Raw genomic sequence first — 16,751 nt, 5'->3', positions numbered from 1 at the left:
TGTACAAGGCAAATGCCCTACCTGCTATACTATTGTTCCAACCCCTGCATAGGTAAATTTTCAACAGGAATAGAGATGATCTCGAAGTAACATGACTCGTCTAAGTCTTTAGTTATTGGCAAAGTTAGCTTTAAAGAAATAAATTTCTATAGCATTCGTTGATCAGGGTGTTACCATTTCACCGGAACTCTTCGGTGCCACCCTCGAGAACGTCATGCAACAACTGGAATGGGAAGGAATGGGAGGAGTGAAGTAGATGGTTGGCAACTACACCACCTCTGCTTCACTGATGACATCGTAATAACACCAAACATTAGCCAAATGGCACAAATGCTGGCCGACTTTGACCGTGAGTGCGGAAAGATAGGACTGCAGCTGAATCTCACGAAGACAGTGTTCATAAGAAGTGAACTAGTGCCTGATGTTCCATTTGCTCTCAATGGAACAAACATCTCCAAATGCAGCAGTTATGTGTACCTGGGTCGAGAACTCAACATGACGAACACTTGGTGCCAAAACTGCGCAGGAGAAAGAGAGTGGTGTAGAACGCCTTCAAGAGCGTCGAAGAAGTTGCTAAGAGGATGAAGAACCTCCGGCTCCGGGCACATCTTTTTGACTCCACCGTTCTCCCTGCACTAACATACGCCTCAGAGACCTGGGCCCTACGAAAACAGGATGAGAACGCTATTCAGGTCTCCCAAAGAGAAATCGAAAGAGCTATGCTTGGAGTATCACATTTCACTCAAGTGAGAGAAGGAATCCAGAGTTCCAACTTCCGTCGATAATTGAGAATCAGGGACACTGCCTCATTTGCCAAGGCGTCGAAAGTCAGATGGGCCAGACATGTAATGTGATTTGGAGACAACCGTTGGACTAGAGCTTTTACGACTGGATTTCACGGGACGTCAAAAGAATGCCTGGCCGCCCACCTACGAGATGGTCAGACTTTGTCGTCAAGACCCTGAATGAACAGTTTGATGCTTTTGTTCCTGGAGGGAGCAGACGCCATTGGGCTACACTAGTATGCAACAGGGATGAATGGAGATGTTACTGGTGCTCGTTTGAACAAATCGATGAGCAACAGGATGACAAGTGATACAAGTGGTAGTTGATCAGAGACTGCTAAAAACTCTGTGTGGAATTCAGCAAGAAATTTGGTGTTTTTGTTTTAGGTGGAGGGTGATTTTGATGATGGAAGATAATTGGGAAGTCAGTATGTCTCCAAATATTTCGGCATAGAAAAAAAATATGCTGATACATTTTCATTCCAGTAAATACTTGGGAGCACTGAATGAAGATCAAATATATATGACAGGAGCTGGGGTATTGCTTGGTGGGAAAGCTCCTGCTGTGTGTGTGTGAGGGCCTGTGTTTGATCCCCGGTCCTGCAAAGCTTGAAGAAAAACCCAACCTGGGGCTGGAGCAATAGCACAGCGGGTAGCGCATTTGCCTTGCACGCGGCCGACCCGGGTTCGATTCCCAGCATCCCATATGGAAGTACCCCTAAGCACTGCCAGGGGTAATTCCTGAGTGCAGAGCCAGGAGTAACTCCTGTGCATCGCCGAGTGTGACCTAAAAAGCCAAAATAAAAGTTCTATTAAAAAAAAAAAAAGAAAAACCCAACCCTATATATAGATGTAAATTGACAGTCCCAAATTTTCCTCAATTTTCAGAGGGGAAAGAAAAGTTAATGTGTTGAATGAGAGTTGAATGAGAGCATAGGGATTCAGAAAAATCCAATTGCAAGATGAAAGGTTTTAAGACTAAAAATTCCGAGTGCAGATGATAAAACAGAAACACTTGAACGAGAGACTTGAGACCTGACTAAGGGTTCAGAAGAGGTCCTACAGCTCACACTAATTAAAAAAATTAAGAATGCGTCAAAGACTATTACAGCAAATACATATTATGTATGCATATATTCTAATTGACTGAAGTGCTGGGCAAGTTCTCCTAGCAGAGGACGGTGGATGTCAGCATTCAGAAGGTAATTCATGGTTTGGGACAAGGAATGTTTTGCCCTCATCACACTATGTCTTTAGCTTAACACTTCCAACTTGAACATGGTTTTCTGACTTGAGATGGTTTTCTGGATGTGGAGGTCTTAGCCAAAGGCTATGTTTTTGTTTCTTTGTCTAAAAATAGGGGCCAGGAGACTGGCCTGTATATATTGGTGAGGACTGGCGCTGTGCTGTAGGCTACAGTTTGGTGCTCGGGCCTGGTGGCCCCAGAGCTATAGTCAGCTGTGCCCAGGGGGCCACATAGTATGGAGAGACCCAGGTCCTCGCAGGCAGTGGGCACGTGCTCCCCCATCTGAGCTCACTCACCAGCTCCTTCAGACTCTCTAAGACAGACCTTAGGGGTTGGGACTGTGCTCCCTGGTGGTGCTTCGGGGATGCTGTGGTACCGGCAGTCATACCCAGGTTGTCCTGACCGTGTGATTGCTATTATAATCTAAAAAGTTGTGGTTTTAGTAACATGCTTTCTTTCTCTCTAAGATGTTTTCTATGCTTGTTAATCCATATTTGTGAACTTTGCAGATGTGAATTTTTAGCTGATAGACTGTGCTGTAAACCATATGTCACCATAAATTTTCTTCTGTTTTCTAGTAATTTTTTTTTACTTTAGTTTTGTTAGGTAAATGTATTTCCAGTATATAAATGGTTATAGTTTTTTATTTCGCTTTCTCTTTTTTAAATTTTTGGCATATTTTTCTTTCATAGTATGAAATTAATCTTTTGGAGCTGATTCAGCGGAGAAGAGCTGTAAGTAGATGATTTTATGGAAGTTGAGAAAAATGTACAATTAAATATTGTGGCTTCTAGCTAAGTTATGGGTTTGGGCAGCAAGATGACCTGGGTCAGATGTGTGTTAAGCACAGAATTTGAATATTTTATTTGCAATTGCATTCCTTTCTTAGCTGCTATGTTTTATACACTGTTTAAGGCCAAGTGGGAATGGTGTTTTGGATAAATGATTGAACAGGCTTTTTTTTTCCCCAATGTCCCTTTTAGCGCATTAGGTATTCATTTAAGAAGGATGAGATTGAAAATTCCATTGTACAAAGGGTACAAGGTGTCTTTCGAAGAGCATCGGCAAAGTGGAAAGTAAGTGGTCAAAGCATCTCTGATTGTGTAAGATATAGACAGTATTACCCTAAGTATGATTTGAATATTCAAATATAGTATTCTTGTCTTTTTGTTTATTTTGTTTTTTGAACTGCACCTGGTGATAGTCAGGATTTATTACTCCTGGCTCTGTGCTCATGGATCACTCCTAGTGGTGCTGGGGCTGGTATGTGGAGCTTGGGATTGAATTTGGGATTGGTTGTGTGCAAAGAAAAGCTTCTAATTCCCGTGTACTCTCTCTGGCCTGTCCTGTTTTTTTCCCTTAAAAAAAAAAAAAAAGCGGGGCTGGAGTGATAGCATAGTGGGTAGGGCGTTTGCCTTGCACGCGGCCGACCTGGGTTCAAATCCCAGCATCCCATATGGTCCCCTGAGCACCGCCAGGAGTAATTCCTGAGTGCAGAGCCAGGAGTAACCCCTGTGCATTGCCAGGTGTGACCCAAACACCAAAAAAAAAAAAAGCAATTTTTTTGGTGTTTAGGTCACACCTGGCAGGGCTCAGGGACCATTCCTGACTTGTGCTCATCAATGACCCCTGGCGGTGCTTAGGGACCATATATGGTGGCAGGGACTCAAAGGAGGGTGGAAGCTTGGAAGACCAGTGACCTACCTTCTGTGCTCTCTGTCTGGCTGTGTTCTTTTTGTAGACATTTATTTATTTATTTATTTTAAAAATTTATTTATTTAAAAATTTTTTTCTTTTTGGGTCACACCTGGCAATGCACAGCAGTCACTCCTGGCTCTGCACTCATGAATCACTCCTGGTGGTGCTCAGGGGACCATATGGGATGCTGGGAATCGAACCCGGGTCGGCCGCGTGCAAGGCAAATGCCCTACCCGCTGTGCTATCGCTCCAGCCCCTGTAGACATTTTTTTAAACGTTTGGAATACACCCAATAGTGCTCAGGAGCTACTCCCAGTTCTGTGTTTGGGGGTCACTCCTGGCAGTGCTCATAGAAAACATTAACAAAAATGGGTGCTGGGGACCTTGTTCAAAGGGCTGGTGCCATGCCGAGACCCTGAGTTTGATCTCTGGCACTGCTGGGGAGAGATCTCTGAGAATTGTTGAGTGCAGCCCCCAAACCAAGAAACTCAAACACCAACTATGGAAAAAAATAAAATGAGGACCAGAGAGATATGACAGCAGGTAGGTCACTTGCCTTGTATGTGGCCAGCCCTGTTTCAGTTCCTGACACCTCACGTGGTCCTCCCAGTCCCACCAGACATGATCCTTGAGCACCGTGCCACCATGCCACGACTGAGCCCTCAGCACAGCCAGGTGTGACCCCCCCCCTCAAACAAAACAAATAAGGACTGGGGGACGCATGGTCGGCCTGAGCAGGGCCCCAGCACCTCAGAGCCCCCAGAGCTCCCTCCCTGGTGTCCTCTGGCACCCTGCGCTTGTGCGCAGAATTGTTAGCCCCAGAGCTGGACTGAGTACCTGTGAGAGTCACCTGAGTGCCCTCGGAGGCCCCTCTCCCCTGGTGAAGGGAAATGAGATCTTGGCTAGGGCTAAGGTTCAGAGCATGCATTCCTGTCCTGCTGGGCATCTCCCTGGCCTCCGAAAGCTGTATTGGGCACTTGATTCTGGATCAGAACACTAGGGTTTGTTCTCTGGGTATGGAAGTGAAATACCCTGAAGACCTGGAGTGGAGAATAAGTGGTTAGAGTAGGAGCAGCATCTCAGTCATTTAAGACTCCAAGCGTGGCTCTAGGATTAGAACATGTTCTGAAGGAAATCCTTCGGATTCTTTTGGAATGACAAATTATGGGTTTCTACCTCAGATTGAGACTCTTTCATTTTCTTTGGCTTTTTGGCCACACCTGGCGAAGCTCAGGGCTTCCTGGCTCTGAGCTCAGGAATCACTCCTGGTGGTGCTTGGGGGACCATATGAGGTATTGTACCCAGGGATTGTCCCCATGTTGAACATTTGCAAGGCAAACATCCCACCCGCTCTACCATTGCCTTGGGCCCTGTCTGAGATTCTTTAAGAACTGCTTTGGACATGCTAGTGCTGAGAGATTGCTCCTGACAGTGCTTGAGGGCCATGCAGGGTCGGAAGGATGCAGGGTTCCAGCCAGGCTGGCTGCATGGAAGGCAAGTGCTGAAACTCCTGTATTGTCTCATTGTCCCCTAGACAGCAAATTTTGTTTAACATGTGATAGGGTGGATGGGGAGGGTGCGAGAGGCTAATTATGTTATTATGGTTGAGAGTTTTAAAGACTTGGGGAGGAAGAGTCTAAGGATGTAGTAACACATTGAATTATATGAAATCTGCTTCTGTTTGTAACAAAACAATTTAAATATAAAATATGGAGAGGCTCTCTCTCTCTTTCCTTCTTTCCCTCTCCCTCCCTCTCTCCCTTTCCCTTCCTCAGAACTTCCCAATAAACCTTTTTTTTTTCCCCCCCAAAAAAGAATATATATGTAGAGGGGCCAGGGTGATGGTACATGGATAGGGCGCTTGCCTTGCATGTGGCTGACTTGGTTTGATCCTTGTCATCCTGTATGATTCCCCGAGCACTGCCATGAGTGATTCCTGAGTGAAGAGCCCAGAGTAACCCCTGAGCATTGTAGCGTGTGACTCAAAAACAAAAAATGTAGAAAATTCAAATTCAGTCAGTTTACTGTTTTGTTTTTTTTGTCTGCAGGATGATGTCCAACTTTGGCTTTCTTACATCGTCTTCTGTAAGAAGTGGGTGAGTGTTGGGGTCGGGTCTGCCTCCCTGACTTGGTTAGGCTGCTGCTGTTAAAGCTTCAAGAGGGATCTGCTAGATTTTCTCTGGAGCTGTTGCAGTATATCTCCATAACCGAATGACTATTTAAATACTGTAAAAAGTAGCTTTATATACATTTGTTGTGTGGATGGTTATGGTTTTCCTTATCTCTAGCAGTGGCAGATCTTGCCCCATTGGATTTTAGCCTTGGGAAGGGTATAGTGCAGGTTATTTATAGATTAAGACTAATTTTCTTACTGTGCAGTAAGTAAAATATTCCTTCCTCTCTTACAGGCTAACAAAACCCAGCTTAGCAAGGTGTATTCTGCTATGTTGGCCATTCATTCAAACAAGCCAGGTATGGTGAAATCCTTGTCAGTTCTTTTTTCTTTTTTTTCACTTGTTATATAGACTGTAGTTATTTTGGAATTTATTTTGCTTGATAAACCTAGAAGAAATAATTTTAAGAGTTTGTATTTGATCTTAGACATTTGTTTTTCCCTTTTTATGATACATTTTTTGATTTTTGGGCCATACCCAGCAATGCTTAGGAGTTATTCTTGGTTCTGCACTCAGAAATCACTCCTGGTGGTGCTGGGGGGCCAACTCTATGGGATGCCAGAGATTGAACCCCGGTTGGCCGTGTGCGAGGCAAGGGCTCTACCCTCTGTATTATCTCTCTGGCCCCAAGATTGGACATTTTTATGATCAGATAACTGCTTCTTGCCTCATCCCTGCCTACTCGCATTTGTTTCAGCAGGACTATTTTTTTTTCTCTTATTCTTTTGCGCCATACCCCATGGTGCTCAGGGGTCACTCCTGGCTCTGTGCTCCTTGGTTACTCCTGGTGGTGCTGGTGATCCTCTGGTCCTAGGGCTGGAGAGATAGTATAGGAGTTAAGACACTTGCCTGGCATGTCGCCCACTCTGGTTCAATCCTTATCACCTCATGGCTTCCCAGCACCTTTAGGAGCAACCCCCAACCACTGCTCAGTGTGGCTCAACCTTCCCCCCTGGCGTTGCTCAGGGGACCATATGGGATGCTGGGAATCGAACCCGGGTCAGCCGAGTGCAAGGCAAACGCCCTACCCGCTGTGCTATCACTCCAGCCCCGAGGTTTCTTTTCTTTTTTTTTTTTTTTTTTGGCACCCCCAGTGATGCTCAGGGGTTATTCTTGGTTCTGCACTCAGGTATTACTCCTGGCAGTGCTCAGGGACCATATAGAATGCTGGGAATTGAATCCAGGTCAGCCACGTGCATGGCAAGCTCCCCCCTTGCTGTACCGCTTTGGCTCCTGTTGCTAGTGGTAAATGGTATGATAAATAGAAGTCAGATATGAAAATGGAAGCATTACTCTTTCCTTGTTTGGCTTGATTAATTTCTTGAAATGAAGTCTGTTTTTCTCTTGTAGCTTTGTGGATTATGGCGGCCAAATGGGAAATGGAAGATCGCTTATCTTCAGAAAGCGCAAGACAGCTATTTCTTCGGGCTCTGCGCTTTCATCCAGAGTGCCCGAAACTTTACCAGGAAGTAAGTATTTGTGCTTATTAGATGAGAGAGTACTATTTCAGTTTGGTCCTTAATAGACTTTATTGTTTAAAAAGCACTCCAGGCGCGTGGGTGGGGCACTTTCCTTGCAGAGGGAAGGAAAATCCCTGGCACCCTGTATGGACCCTAGGGTGCCAGGGGTGATCCCTGAGTGCAGGTAAGCCCTGAGCACCACCGGGCGTGGCCCCCAAATGAAACCAAACAAAAACTTCAGTTTTGGGCTGGGGATGTGGCTCAGAATTAGAGTTTAGGATCTGCATGTATGATGCAATGGGTTGATCCTAAACGGTTCCCTCCACCCCCAAGTCTTTGTTTTCATTTTTTTTGAAACACACCTAGTTGTGGTCAGGGCTTACTCCTGGCTGTGCTCTCATGGATCCTTCCGGGTGGGGCTTGGGGGACCATATGTTGTGCTGAGGTTTGCACTCAGGTTTACCACGTGCAAGGCAAGTACCCTACCTGCTACACTATCTCTCTGGCCCCTGAAGGGGGTAAATAGGGGTCTTGGGTGAAAGGAGCCAGGAGGGTATTTCTTTACCAGTATTAACTGTCGACCTTGTTTTTTCTCCAGTTTATTAGAGAGTGAGCTACTACCTTCTCATTATGGTTGGGGGGCAGAGGAATTTGGACTGTCATTTTCTGGGGGAGGGAGAGAGAGTTTTAGGATCACCTAGGGCCACACCTGGAGGAGTTTTGGAGGTACCAGGACTGTTCCTGGCAGTGCTCAGGGTTGTGTTTTGCCCGTTTATAATCTGGAGCCTCAAATACACTAAATTTGTATGCTCTGACTTGAGTGACATCACCAGACCTTGTTCCTTTTTTTTTTTTCCTTTTTTTGTCGGGGGAGAGGAGGCCCACCCAGTGGTGCTCAGAGCTTACTTCTGGCTTTATACTCGGGCATCATTCTGTCTTTGTGGTGCAAAGGATCAAAACCTGGATCTGCCACATGCTGGGCAAGCACCTACCTGCTCAGGCCCCATGGCTTCTCATATTGAAGATCCCTTATTTGTATCTCCTAATGGCTGCTCATAGGTGGTCAAGTACCGGGATGACGTTGTTGCCTAGTTTGCCTCACAGAATAAAATAGACACTTGACCTACATTTCTCAGAAGAAATATTTAACAATGAAAAGTGGCATCTTAGAGCCTGCAGCGGTAGTACAGTGGGTAGGGCACTTGGCACTTGCCTTGCATGTGGTAGACTTGGGTTTGATCCTTGGCATCCCATATGGTCCCCTGTGCCCTGCCGGGAGTGGTCGTCAAGTGCAGAGTCAATAGTAAGCCCTGATCACTGCCAGATGTGATCTAAAAGCCCAAAACCAAAACAAATAAACAAAAAGGCTACCTTAAGGGGCCTGAGAAATAGAATAAAGATTAAGGTACTTGCCTTTTGGGGCCAGAGAGATAGTCCAGCAGGTAGGACACTTGACCCTGCACGCCAGTCCCAATGCATGCCATCCCACATGGTCCCTGAGCACCACCAGAGTGATTCTTGGGCTCACAGCCAGGAGGAAACCCTGAGCATTCCACCCTGAAACAAAACAAAACAAAAGTTGATTTTTCAGAGGTTTCCAGTTCACTGTCTTCCCTCTGTAGTACTTTCGGATGGAACTGATGAACGCTGAGAAGTTGAGGAAAGAGAAGCAAGAATTCGATAAAGCCAAGATGGATGTGGTAAGCTCCTCATGTATCGTCACTTGTATATAAATTTTGAGCCTGTTTGGGAGTAAAAGCCTTTGGAATTTATTTTTTATTTTCTATGTAGTGTCATATTTTGAGACGATAAGTAATAATGAAAGGTTTAGTAATGAAAGGGTCAACACTCCTCCAGCCCTGTGCCCCCCACCCCCTCTCCGCCATACCATACCAGGGATCAAACCCCGGGCCGTATATGCATTTTCTATTGCCAAGCTATACCCCTGGCTTGAGGGGTTTTGTGTTCTAGAAATAAACATTTGGATAAATTGAAGCGGTCTTTAAAATTATTACTGATACGAGCCCGGCCCGGCGGCGGGCTGGAGTGATAGCACAGCGGTAGGGCGTTCGCCTTTCACACGGCCGACCTGTGTTCGATTCCTCTGCCCCTCTTGGAGAGCCTGGCAAGCCACCGAGAGTATTTCGCCCACATGGCAGAGCCTGGCAAGTTACCCATGGCGTATTGGATATGCCAAAAACAGTAACAATAGGTCTCTCAATGAGAGACGTTACTGGTGCCCGCTCGAACAAATCAATGAGCAATGGGATGACAGTGACAGTGACAGTGACAGTGACTGATACGAGAGCCAAGTGCTATTCTTGAATATTTATAACCTTAATGTCCTATTAATGCTTTACATAAAATATGTGGTTGCTAGATTTCTTTTTCTTTCTATATAATTTTTTCCCTCGTGAAAGAATAATTTTAAACTGGTTTTAGAATGTTAGAACTAAGAACTCAAAAAGGAAATTTTGTTTTCATCTACTTTTGTGGTTTTTTGCTCTGAACTTTTGTTTTTTTCTTTTTTGTGGGGAGGTGGGCTCAGGCCACACCTGGGAATTGCTCAGGAGCTACTCCCAGCTTTGTGTTCTGGGGTCTCCCCTGGCTGTGTTCAGGGAATCAGGCCTGGGTCTCCTGCCTGCCGAGTGTGAATGTCAGTCCTCCTAAGCTGGCAGCCCAACCTCAGGGCCGAACTTTTTTTTTTTTTTTTTTTTGGAGTGGGGGCGCACATCTGGCTGTGTTTACTCCTGGCTCTGCATTCAGGGGTCACTCCTGGCAGTGCTCTGGGGACCCTATGGGATGCTGGGGATTGAACCTGGGTCTGCCACGTGGAAAGCAATCGCCTTACCCATTGAATGTTGCTCTGGCCCCATGAACTTTGTAATTGAGAAAAGTATCCCATAGATTAGTAAACAAAGCAGGTGACGCCTGGCTTAGCTGCTCAGAATGGAGGCTGTAAGCCTTGTGGTCCTGCTGCCGTCTCGGAGCCTGAGACACAGGTGAGAGAGCAGAGATTTTATGTTGCACATTTTGCAAGGGAGGGAACTGACCCAGAGAAGGAGGTGACAGTCACAGCTCACGGGCCACAGGCAGTCTAGGTCTGTTCATTGTCATCCGTGTGCTGTTTCTGCTTATTGGCATGGCCCGTTAAGTTACGTTCCGTTTAACACGCTCTAGGCTAATCTTGATTATCCAGAGGAGGTGCTTCAGGGTGAGTTGGCACGGATCATCTACAAAAATTCTGTGAACAAAATTAAAAGTAAGTATCTTGGAAGGTATGATGGGAAAGTGAAACATTCTATTTCTAGGAAGGCTCAGCTTATTTTTTTGTGTTTTTTTTTTTGTGTGTGTGTGTGGGGAGGCACATCCAGCAGTGCTGAGGGCTTATCCCTGCACTCAGAGATCACTTCTTGCAGGTATTGGGGGACAGTATGTGGTCTTAGGTATTAAGCCTGGGTTGGCTGTGTGCAAGGCAAACACCCTACCTGCTGTTTCGTTGCTCCAGCCCTTCAGCTTATTATTATTATTATTTAATTAATTTATCTTTTGGACCACACCTGGCATTGCTTAGGGGTTACTCCTGCCTTTGCATTTAGGAATTCCTCCTAGTGGTGCTCAGGGTACCATATTGGATGCTGGGGATCGAAACAGGGTTCGTGTACAAGGCAAACATCCTACCTGCTGTTGTGTTGCTCCAGCTCCCACTCAGCTGATTTTGAAAAGTTGCAACTTATCTCTGTTCCAGTCCCTAGTACCACATATGGTTGATTTCCCCCATGAACAATGCCAAAGGTCACTCCTGAGTACTGCCCCTGACCCCTGGTGGGTGTTACTCTAAAAGCAAAACACAAAAGCAGAAACAAACATACAAGCCCACCAGGTATCTGAAAACTCCAAAACATTCATAATGACTTTGCTTATATAGTGGACTGTGGAATTTTTTGTTTTGTCCCATTTCCCAATTGTGGTTCATGTTGTTGAACTTAAGGACCAGGGAGATGGTTCAAAGGGCCCGAGCATATGCGTTGCATGTGCCAGGCCCTGACTTGGGTCTCTGGTGCCACATGTTTCCCTGAACAATGCTGGCTGTGGCCCTGGAGGCCCCTGAACATGCCAGGTGCACCTCTGGTGGCCCGAGCAGTGCAGCGTCCCCAGATGTGGTCCTGACTGATATTCTTATGTAGCATTTCTGGGAGAGGTCCCAGGCCTCTGAGCTCTGGTTCTAAGTCCACAAAAATAGCAGGGTGAACGTTTGACTTGCAGTGGTACTTTAGAGTTTTATTCCTTCCTTCTTGTTTATGTTTTAGGTGCGGAATTTCATGTGTCATTGCTTTCAATTGCACAGTTATTTGATTTTGCCAAAGATCTGCAAAAAGAAATTTATGATGAGTAAGTAAAGTAGTGGAAAGATGGAAAATGTGTTTCCTATCTTCTGTGTTTTGGTTTTCAGACTACACCTAGTGATCCTCAGGGATTATTCCTGCTCTGCACTCAGGATCACTCCTGGTGGGGCTCAGGGGACCATATGGGATGCCAGGGATTGAACCCTGGTTGGCCACTTGTAAATGTCCTACCCACTGCACTATCTCTCTGGCCCCATATATATATATATTTTTTTTTTTTTGAGGGGTTATTGGGGGTGATTTGGGCCATACCTCTGTGCTCAGGGGACCATATGTAGTGCTGGGGATCAAACCTGGGTCAACTGCATACAAGGCAAGCATCCTGTCTGTTGTTGTAGCTCTCTGGCTGTCTATTAAGGTTTTGAAGTTTGGATGTTTAGAAAGGGAGAAGGAAGGTATCACACTTAATCCTTAGAAGAAAGCTATGGATTTGAGGTTTCTTTGGACCATGCTTGGCTGTGCTTTGGGGCTTACTCCCGGCTCATTGCTCAGGAATCACTTGTAGACTGGGGGGGGGGGGGAACGGGGACCATGTGAGGTGCTTTGATTGAATCTGGGTCTGCTGCCTGCAAGGCAGATGCCTTACCCACTCTACTATCGCTCCAGTCCAAGAAAGCTTAAGTTTTAGAACCACCATGTCATGGTGAAAATGTCCTTGGAAAAATTGTTTGACTCACTGACTCCTCTTGTGAAATTGCCTTTGTTTAACAACAGATATCCTTCCTTTAACATAAAAATTTGTGTTTCTGCTTTTTTGGCATTTCTTTTGTTCCTAAAATGAGAGAATTGTGCTTGGGCATACTAGTGGGCTAGTGGTTGAGTGTTGCAGGTAGTTTTATTCAGCATTGAATCTCACAGTTTTGAGAGTTTTGTTTTTTTTTTAACTTTTTTTGGGTCACACCTGGCTAATACTCAGGGGTTACTCCTGGTTCTGCACTCGAAATTACTCCTGGGGGTGCTCGGGGAACCATATGGGATACTGGGAATCGAATCTGGGTAGGCCATGTACTCTAGCACTGCAGCACTGTCGTCCCATTGTTCATCGATTTGCTTGAGTGGGCACCAGTAACGTTTCCGTTGTGAGACTTGTTGTTACTGTTTTTGGCATATCGAATACACCACGGGTAGCTTGCCAGGGTCTCCTGTGTGGGTGGGATACTCTCGGTAGCTTGCTGGGCTCTCTGAGAGGGACAGAGGAATCGAACCCAGGTCAGTCGCATGCAAGACAAATGACTTACCCGCTGTGCTATTGCTCTAGTCCATATGCAAGGCAAATACCCTATCCACAGTACTATGGCTCTGGTCCTTGGGACTTGATTAAAGGCCCTTGAGAGTTAATAGTAGCCCATAATAGTCCTACTGTGTGGCTATTTCCTTTTCCTTTGGGAGTGAGGTGACTCATGTGGTGCTTGGGTCTCATGAGTATCACTCCTTGAATACTTGGCCTGACCTAGCAGTATGGACCTGACATTTTCAGTGCTTGGACTTCATTGCTGAGGCCCCCTAGGGCCATGTGGCTTCCTCAGAATATTCGGGGGGACACATGGGTCCATATGCCCCGGGTTGACAAATGCTGTTTTTGAGCACAGGCCTGTGCTTGACACTCTGAGCGAGGCTCCCAGAGAGCCCCCCTGCCAGTGAACTCCCTTTCAGTCTGCAGGCCCTGCACACGGGGGACCCCCTCACGTGGGATTATGTCGCTCGGCGAGAGCTGGAGTTGGGGGCTCAGCCGGAGGAGGAGCAGCAGCCGGTGACGAAACAAGCCAAGGCGGCGGCGGTGGACCGGAAGGAGGAGCGGTGTTGTGCGGTGTATGAAGAGGCGGTGCAGACGCTCCCGACAGGTGAGTGCCACTGGGCCCTTCGGGGCTGGAGAAGGGCCAGGGCTTGATCGTGAGCCCGAGGCTCCCTTGGCCCAGGCTTCGTCAGCAGTTTCCCCGGAGGCCTGTTTACAGTGTGCCTTGATGTCCCATCCAGTTGCTTCCCTCGATGGTCAGGTGGTCCTTTACTCGGTTGTATCCTCTGTCTCTCGTCTCCCGTCCCTTCCTGTTGGGATGTTCGGGGCAGTGAATGCCTGTGGCCTCAGGCCTCACTGGGCCGTGCACACTGTACTGTGGCACTAGCCCCTGCGTCGTTGTGGCGCACTTAGAGGTGTCGGCCTATTTTGAAACGAGGGGTCATGGGTGCACTGCAGTGTGGGAAGTTCTGCTGGGACTTGAACTCTCGTCCTCATGCACCAAAGCAGATGTGCTACCACTGAGGTGTCCCTAGGCCCCGAGAGGCAGCTTGCGCGGTTTCCCTTGAGTACAGTGGTATTTATATTCATGTATTAGGAAATGGTAATGCAGAAGATTCTTCACCTTTTTTTTTTTTCAAGCTTTTTGTTTATTTATTGCTTTTTTTGGGGGGGAGGGCCACAGGGGTTACTCCTGGCTCTGCACTCAGGAATTACTCCTGGCGGTGCTCAGGAGACTTATATGGGATGCTGGGAATCAAGCCTGGGTAGGCCGAGTGCAAGGCAAACGCCCTACCCACTGTACTGTCACTCCAGCCCCTTTAGCCTTTGTATTGAATCACTGTGAGATATACCCTCATAAGGTATGTACAATCATGGTTGGATTTCAGTCGTACAGTATTCCAACACTGACCCCTCCACCAGTGTACGTTTCCCAGCACCAGTGTTTCTAGGTTCCCTCCTATCATCCCCACCTCCCACCACCCCACCTGCCTGTAGAGGTGTCTCTCTCTCTCTCTCCTCTCTCTCTCTCTCTCTCTCTCTCTCTCTCTCTCTCTCTCTCTCTCTCTCTCTCTCTCTCTCTCCCTCTCCTTTTCTCCTTTTGATACAGATTTCCTTTTAAAATTTGTAACAATGGAGAATAAAGGTAAAAGTGTGTTTGTGTGTGTGTGTGTGTGTGTGTGTGTGTGTGTGTGTGTATGTTTAAGGCTGTTTTTTCCCTAACACTTGAGGTGCTTTTTTTTTTTTGTCTCGGTTTTTTGGGTCACACCCAGCAATGCTCAGGACTAATTTCGGGCTCTGTGCTCAGAAATTACTGCTGGTGGTGCTGGGGAACCATATGGGATGCCAGTGATCAAACCTGGGTTGACTGTGCGCAAGGCAAATGCCCTACCCACTGTACTATCACTCCAGCCCTTATTTGCTTTTTGTTTTTGGTGGCGGTCCTCCCAGGCAGTGGTCAGATTCTTGGGTTCTTGGCCATCTGAGCCAGTGATTCTTTGCTTCTTGGGCCCTTGGAGTTTCTGGGGGCCTCCAAGGCTGCACCCAGCAATGCTTGGGCACTGGATAGTCCCAGAAACTGAACCCACTGGACCATCTCTTGATCCCTATATGCTTATATAAGTGATAATCAGAATCCTCCTGCCCCCGCCCCTCCTTAGACTATCTTAAATTCTTGTTGTGTGTGTGTATGTGTTCCCCCCTCACCCCAGTGTCAGGGATGGAACCCAGGATTTCACACATGCAAGGCAAGTGCTCTACTGCTGACTTACATTCCCACCTGCAGTTTAACTCTTCTCTTTTTGGGGGGTGGGGTGCGGATAGGGTTTGGACCACACTCAGCAGCACTCAGGGCTTACTCCTGGCTCTGCATTCAGGGATCACTGGGCTTGAAAGATCACATGTAGTGCCGGGGATCGAGCCTTGGTTGGCTGCATGCAAGGTAAATGCCCTCCCTGGGTATTGTTTGTTTCATGAACCCTAAATACTCCTTAGAGGAATTTTTCCTTTCAAGAAAAATATTTGTGGTGATGATTAAACTAAGAATTGATTACCTGATCAACTTCATCTTTGTGACTTTTCCAGAAGCCATGTGGAAATGTTATATCAGCTTTTGCCTGGAAAGATTTAATAAGAAGACAAGTAGTCAGTTTCTCAGAGGGAAGGTAAGGATTTTATGTGGTTTTGGTGATCAACTAAAAGGGAGTGTCTTAGAAAAGAACATTCTTCACAGCTCTTTCGTGGTTCGGGACAGCATCCCGGAATTTCATTCATTGCTTCCCTTTCTCCTGCGAGTGACATACCCTTCTAAGGCCTTGAGTCTGCCCTGTACAGTTGGAAGTGTCCTCCTGCTGGACTCTGCTTCCTGCAACTGCCCAGCTCATCCTCACCCTGCCCACTGAGTTCTCTCTCCTGCCCTGGGCTGCTTCTGATGTTCCAGAGACCACAGACTCCTGCTGGGATCTTTTGAATCGACTGTGGGGTTCTTCTGATTTCAGAGACTGGAAAGAACCATGACTGCTTTCAGGAAAGCACACAACCTCAAGCTTTTACCAGAGTTCCAGTACAAGCAATGGGTAAGTATGTGGGGAACTTCGATTCTAGTTGGTTTGTGCTGGTTCATGTGTTTTGATATATACAGTTATGATTTCTATATTTTCGGATAGTTAAACTCAGAAGTGGAATTGCTACAGCAGCTCTGTCTTTAATTGCTGTTGTTGTATATGGGCGTGGTTTTTTGGGGCTCATTCAGCATCTCTCAGAGCTGGCTTCAGAGGCTCTGGGCTTCGGGGTCAGTCACAGTGGGACTTAAGAGACTGTATGCTGTGCCAGGGACCCAGCCAGGCCGGGCATGTGCAAGGCAAGTGCTTTACCCGCAGTACTATCTCTTCAGTCTGGTCTTTTTTGGGTCACACCTAGCAGTGCTCAGGGGTTACTCTCCTGGCTTTGCACTTAGGTGTTACCCTGGCAGTGCTCAGGGGATCATGGGATGTTGGGGATCGAACCTGGATCGGCCACATGTCAAATGTCCTACCCGCTGTATTATCACTCCAACCCCCAGTCTGGTCCTTTAGCTTATTAATGAAGCTCTGTAATGTTTTTCAAAATGTTTGCACTAGTTCTATTCCCAGCAACAGTGCACCAGAATTCCCTTTTTCTCCACACCCTCTCCTACACTTACTTATTTGTTTGTTATGGGACCAGACTCAGTGTTGCTCAGGGCTTTCTCCTGGTTCTGCACTCAGGAATC

General features: G+C 46.7%; 1 protein-coding gene across 1 annotated transcript in view; it reads left to right on the top strand.

The window, feature by feature from the left end:
- The window catches only part of UTP6 (UTP6 small subunit processome component), a 32,188-nt gene that overhangs the window by 5,478 nt on the left and 9,959 nt on the right, over positions 1-16,751 (top strand). Inside the window, exons 3-13 of the mRNA XM_055133756.1 lie at positions 2,724-2,765; positions 3,015-3,107; positions 5,778-5,825; positions 6,138-6,201; positions 7,254-7,372; positions 8,986-9,063; positions 10,544-10,625; positions 11,674-11,755; positions 13,423-13,610; positions 15,587-15,666; positions 16,000-16,077. Of these exons, the coding sequence (XP_054989731.1) occupies positions 2,724-2,765; positions 3,015-3,107; positions 5,778-5,825; positions 6,138-6,201; positions 7,254-7,372; positions 8,986-9,063; positions 10,544-10,625; positions 11,674-11,755; positions 13,423-13,610; positions 15,587-15,666; positions 16,000-16,077 (954 nt within the window). The remainder of the gene's footprint in view (positions 1-2,723; positions 2,766-3,014; positions 3,108-5,777; positions 5,826-6,137; positions 6,202-7,253; positions 7,373-8,985; positions 9,064-10,543; positions 10,626-11,673; positions 11,756-13,422; positions 13,611-15,586; positions 15,667-15,999; positions 16,078-16,751) is intronic.

This window comes from Sorex araneus, chromosome 3 (genome assembly GCF_027595985.1).
Source record: "Sorex araneus isolate mSorAra2 chromosome 3, mSorAra2.pri, whole genome shotgun sequence".
Lineage (NCBI taxonomy): Eukaryota > Metazoa > Chordata > Mammalia > Eulipotyphla > Soricidae > Sorex > Sorex araneus.
The sequence above is the reverse complement of the archived record's forward strand: the minus strand, read 5'-3'. Positions and strand labels throughout refer to the sequence as shown.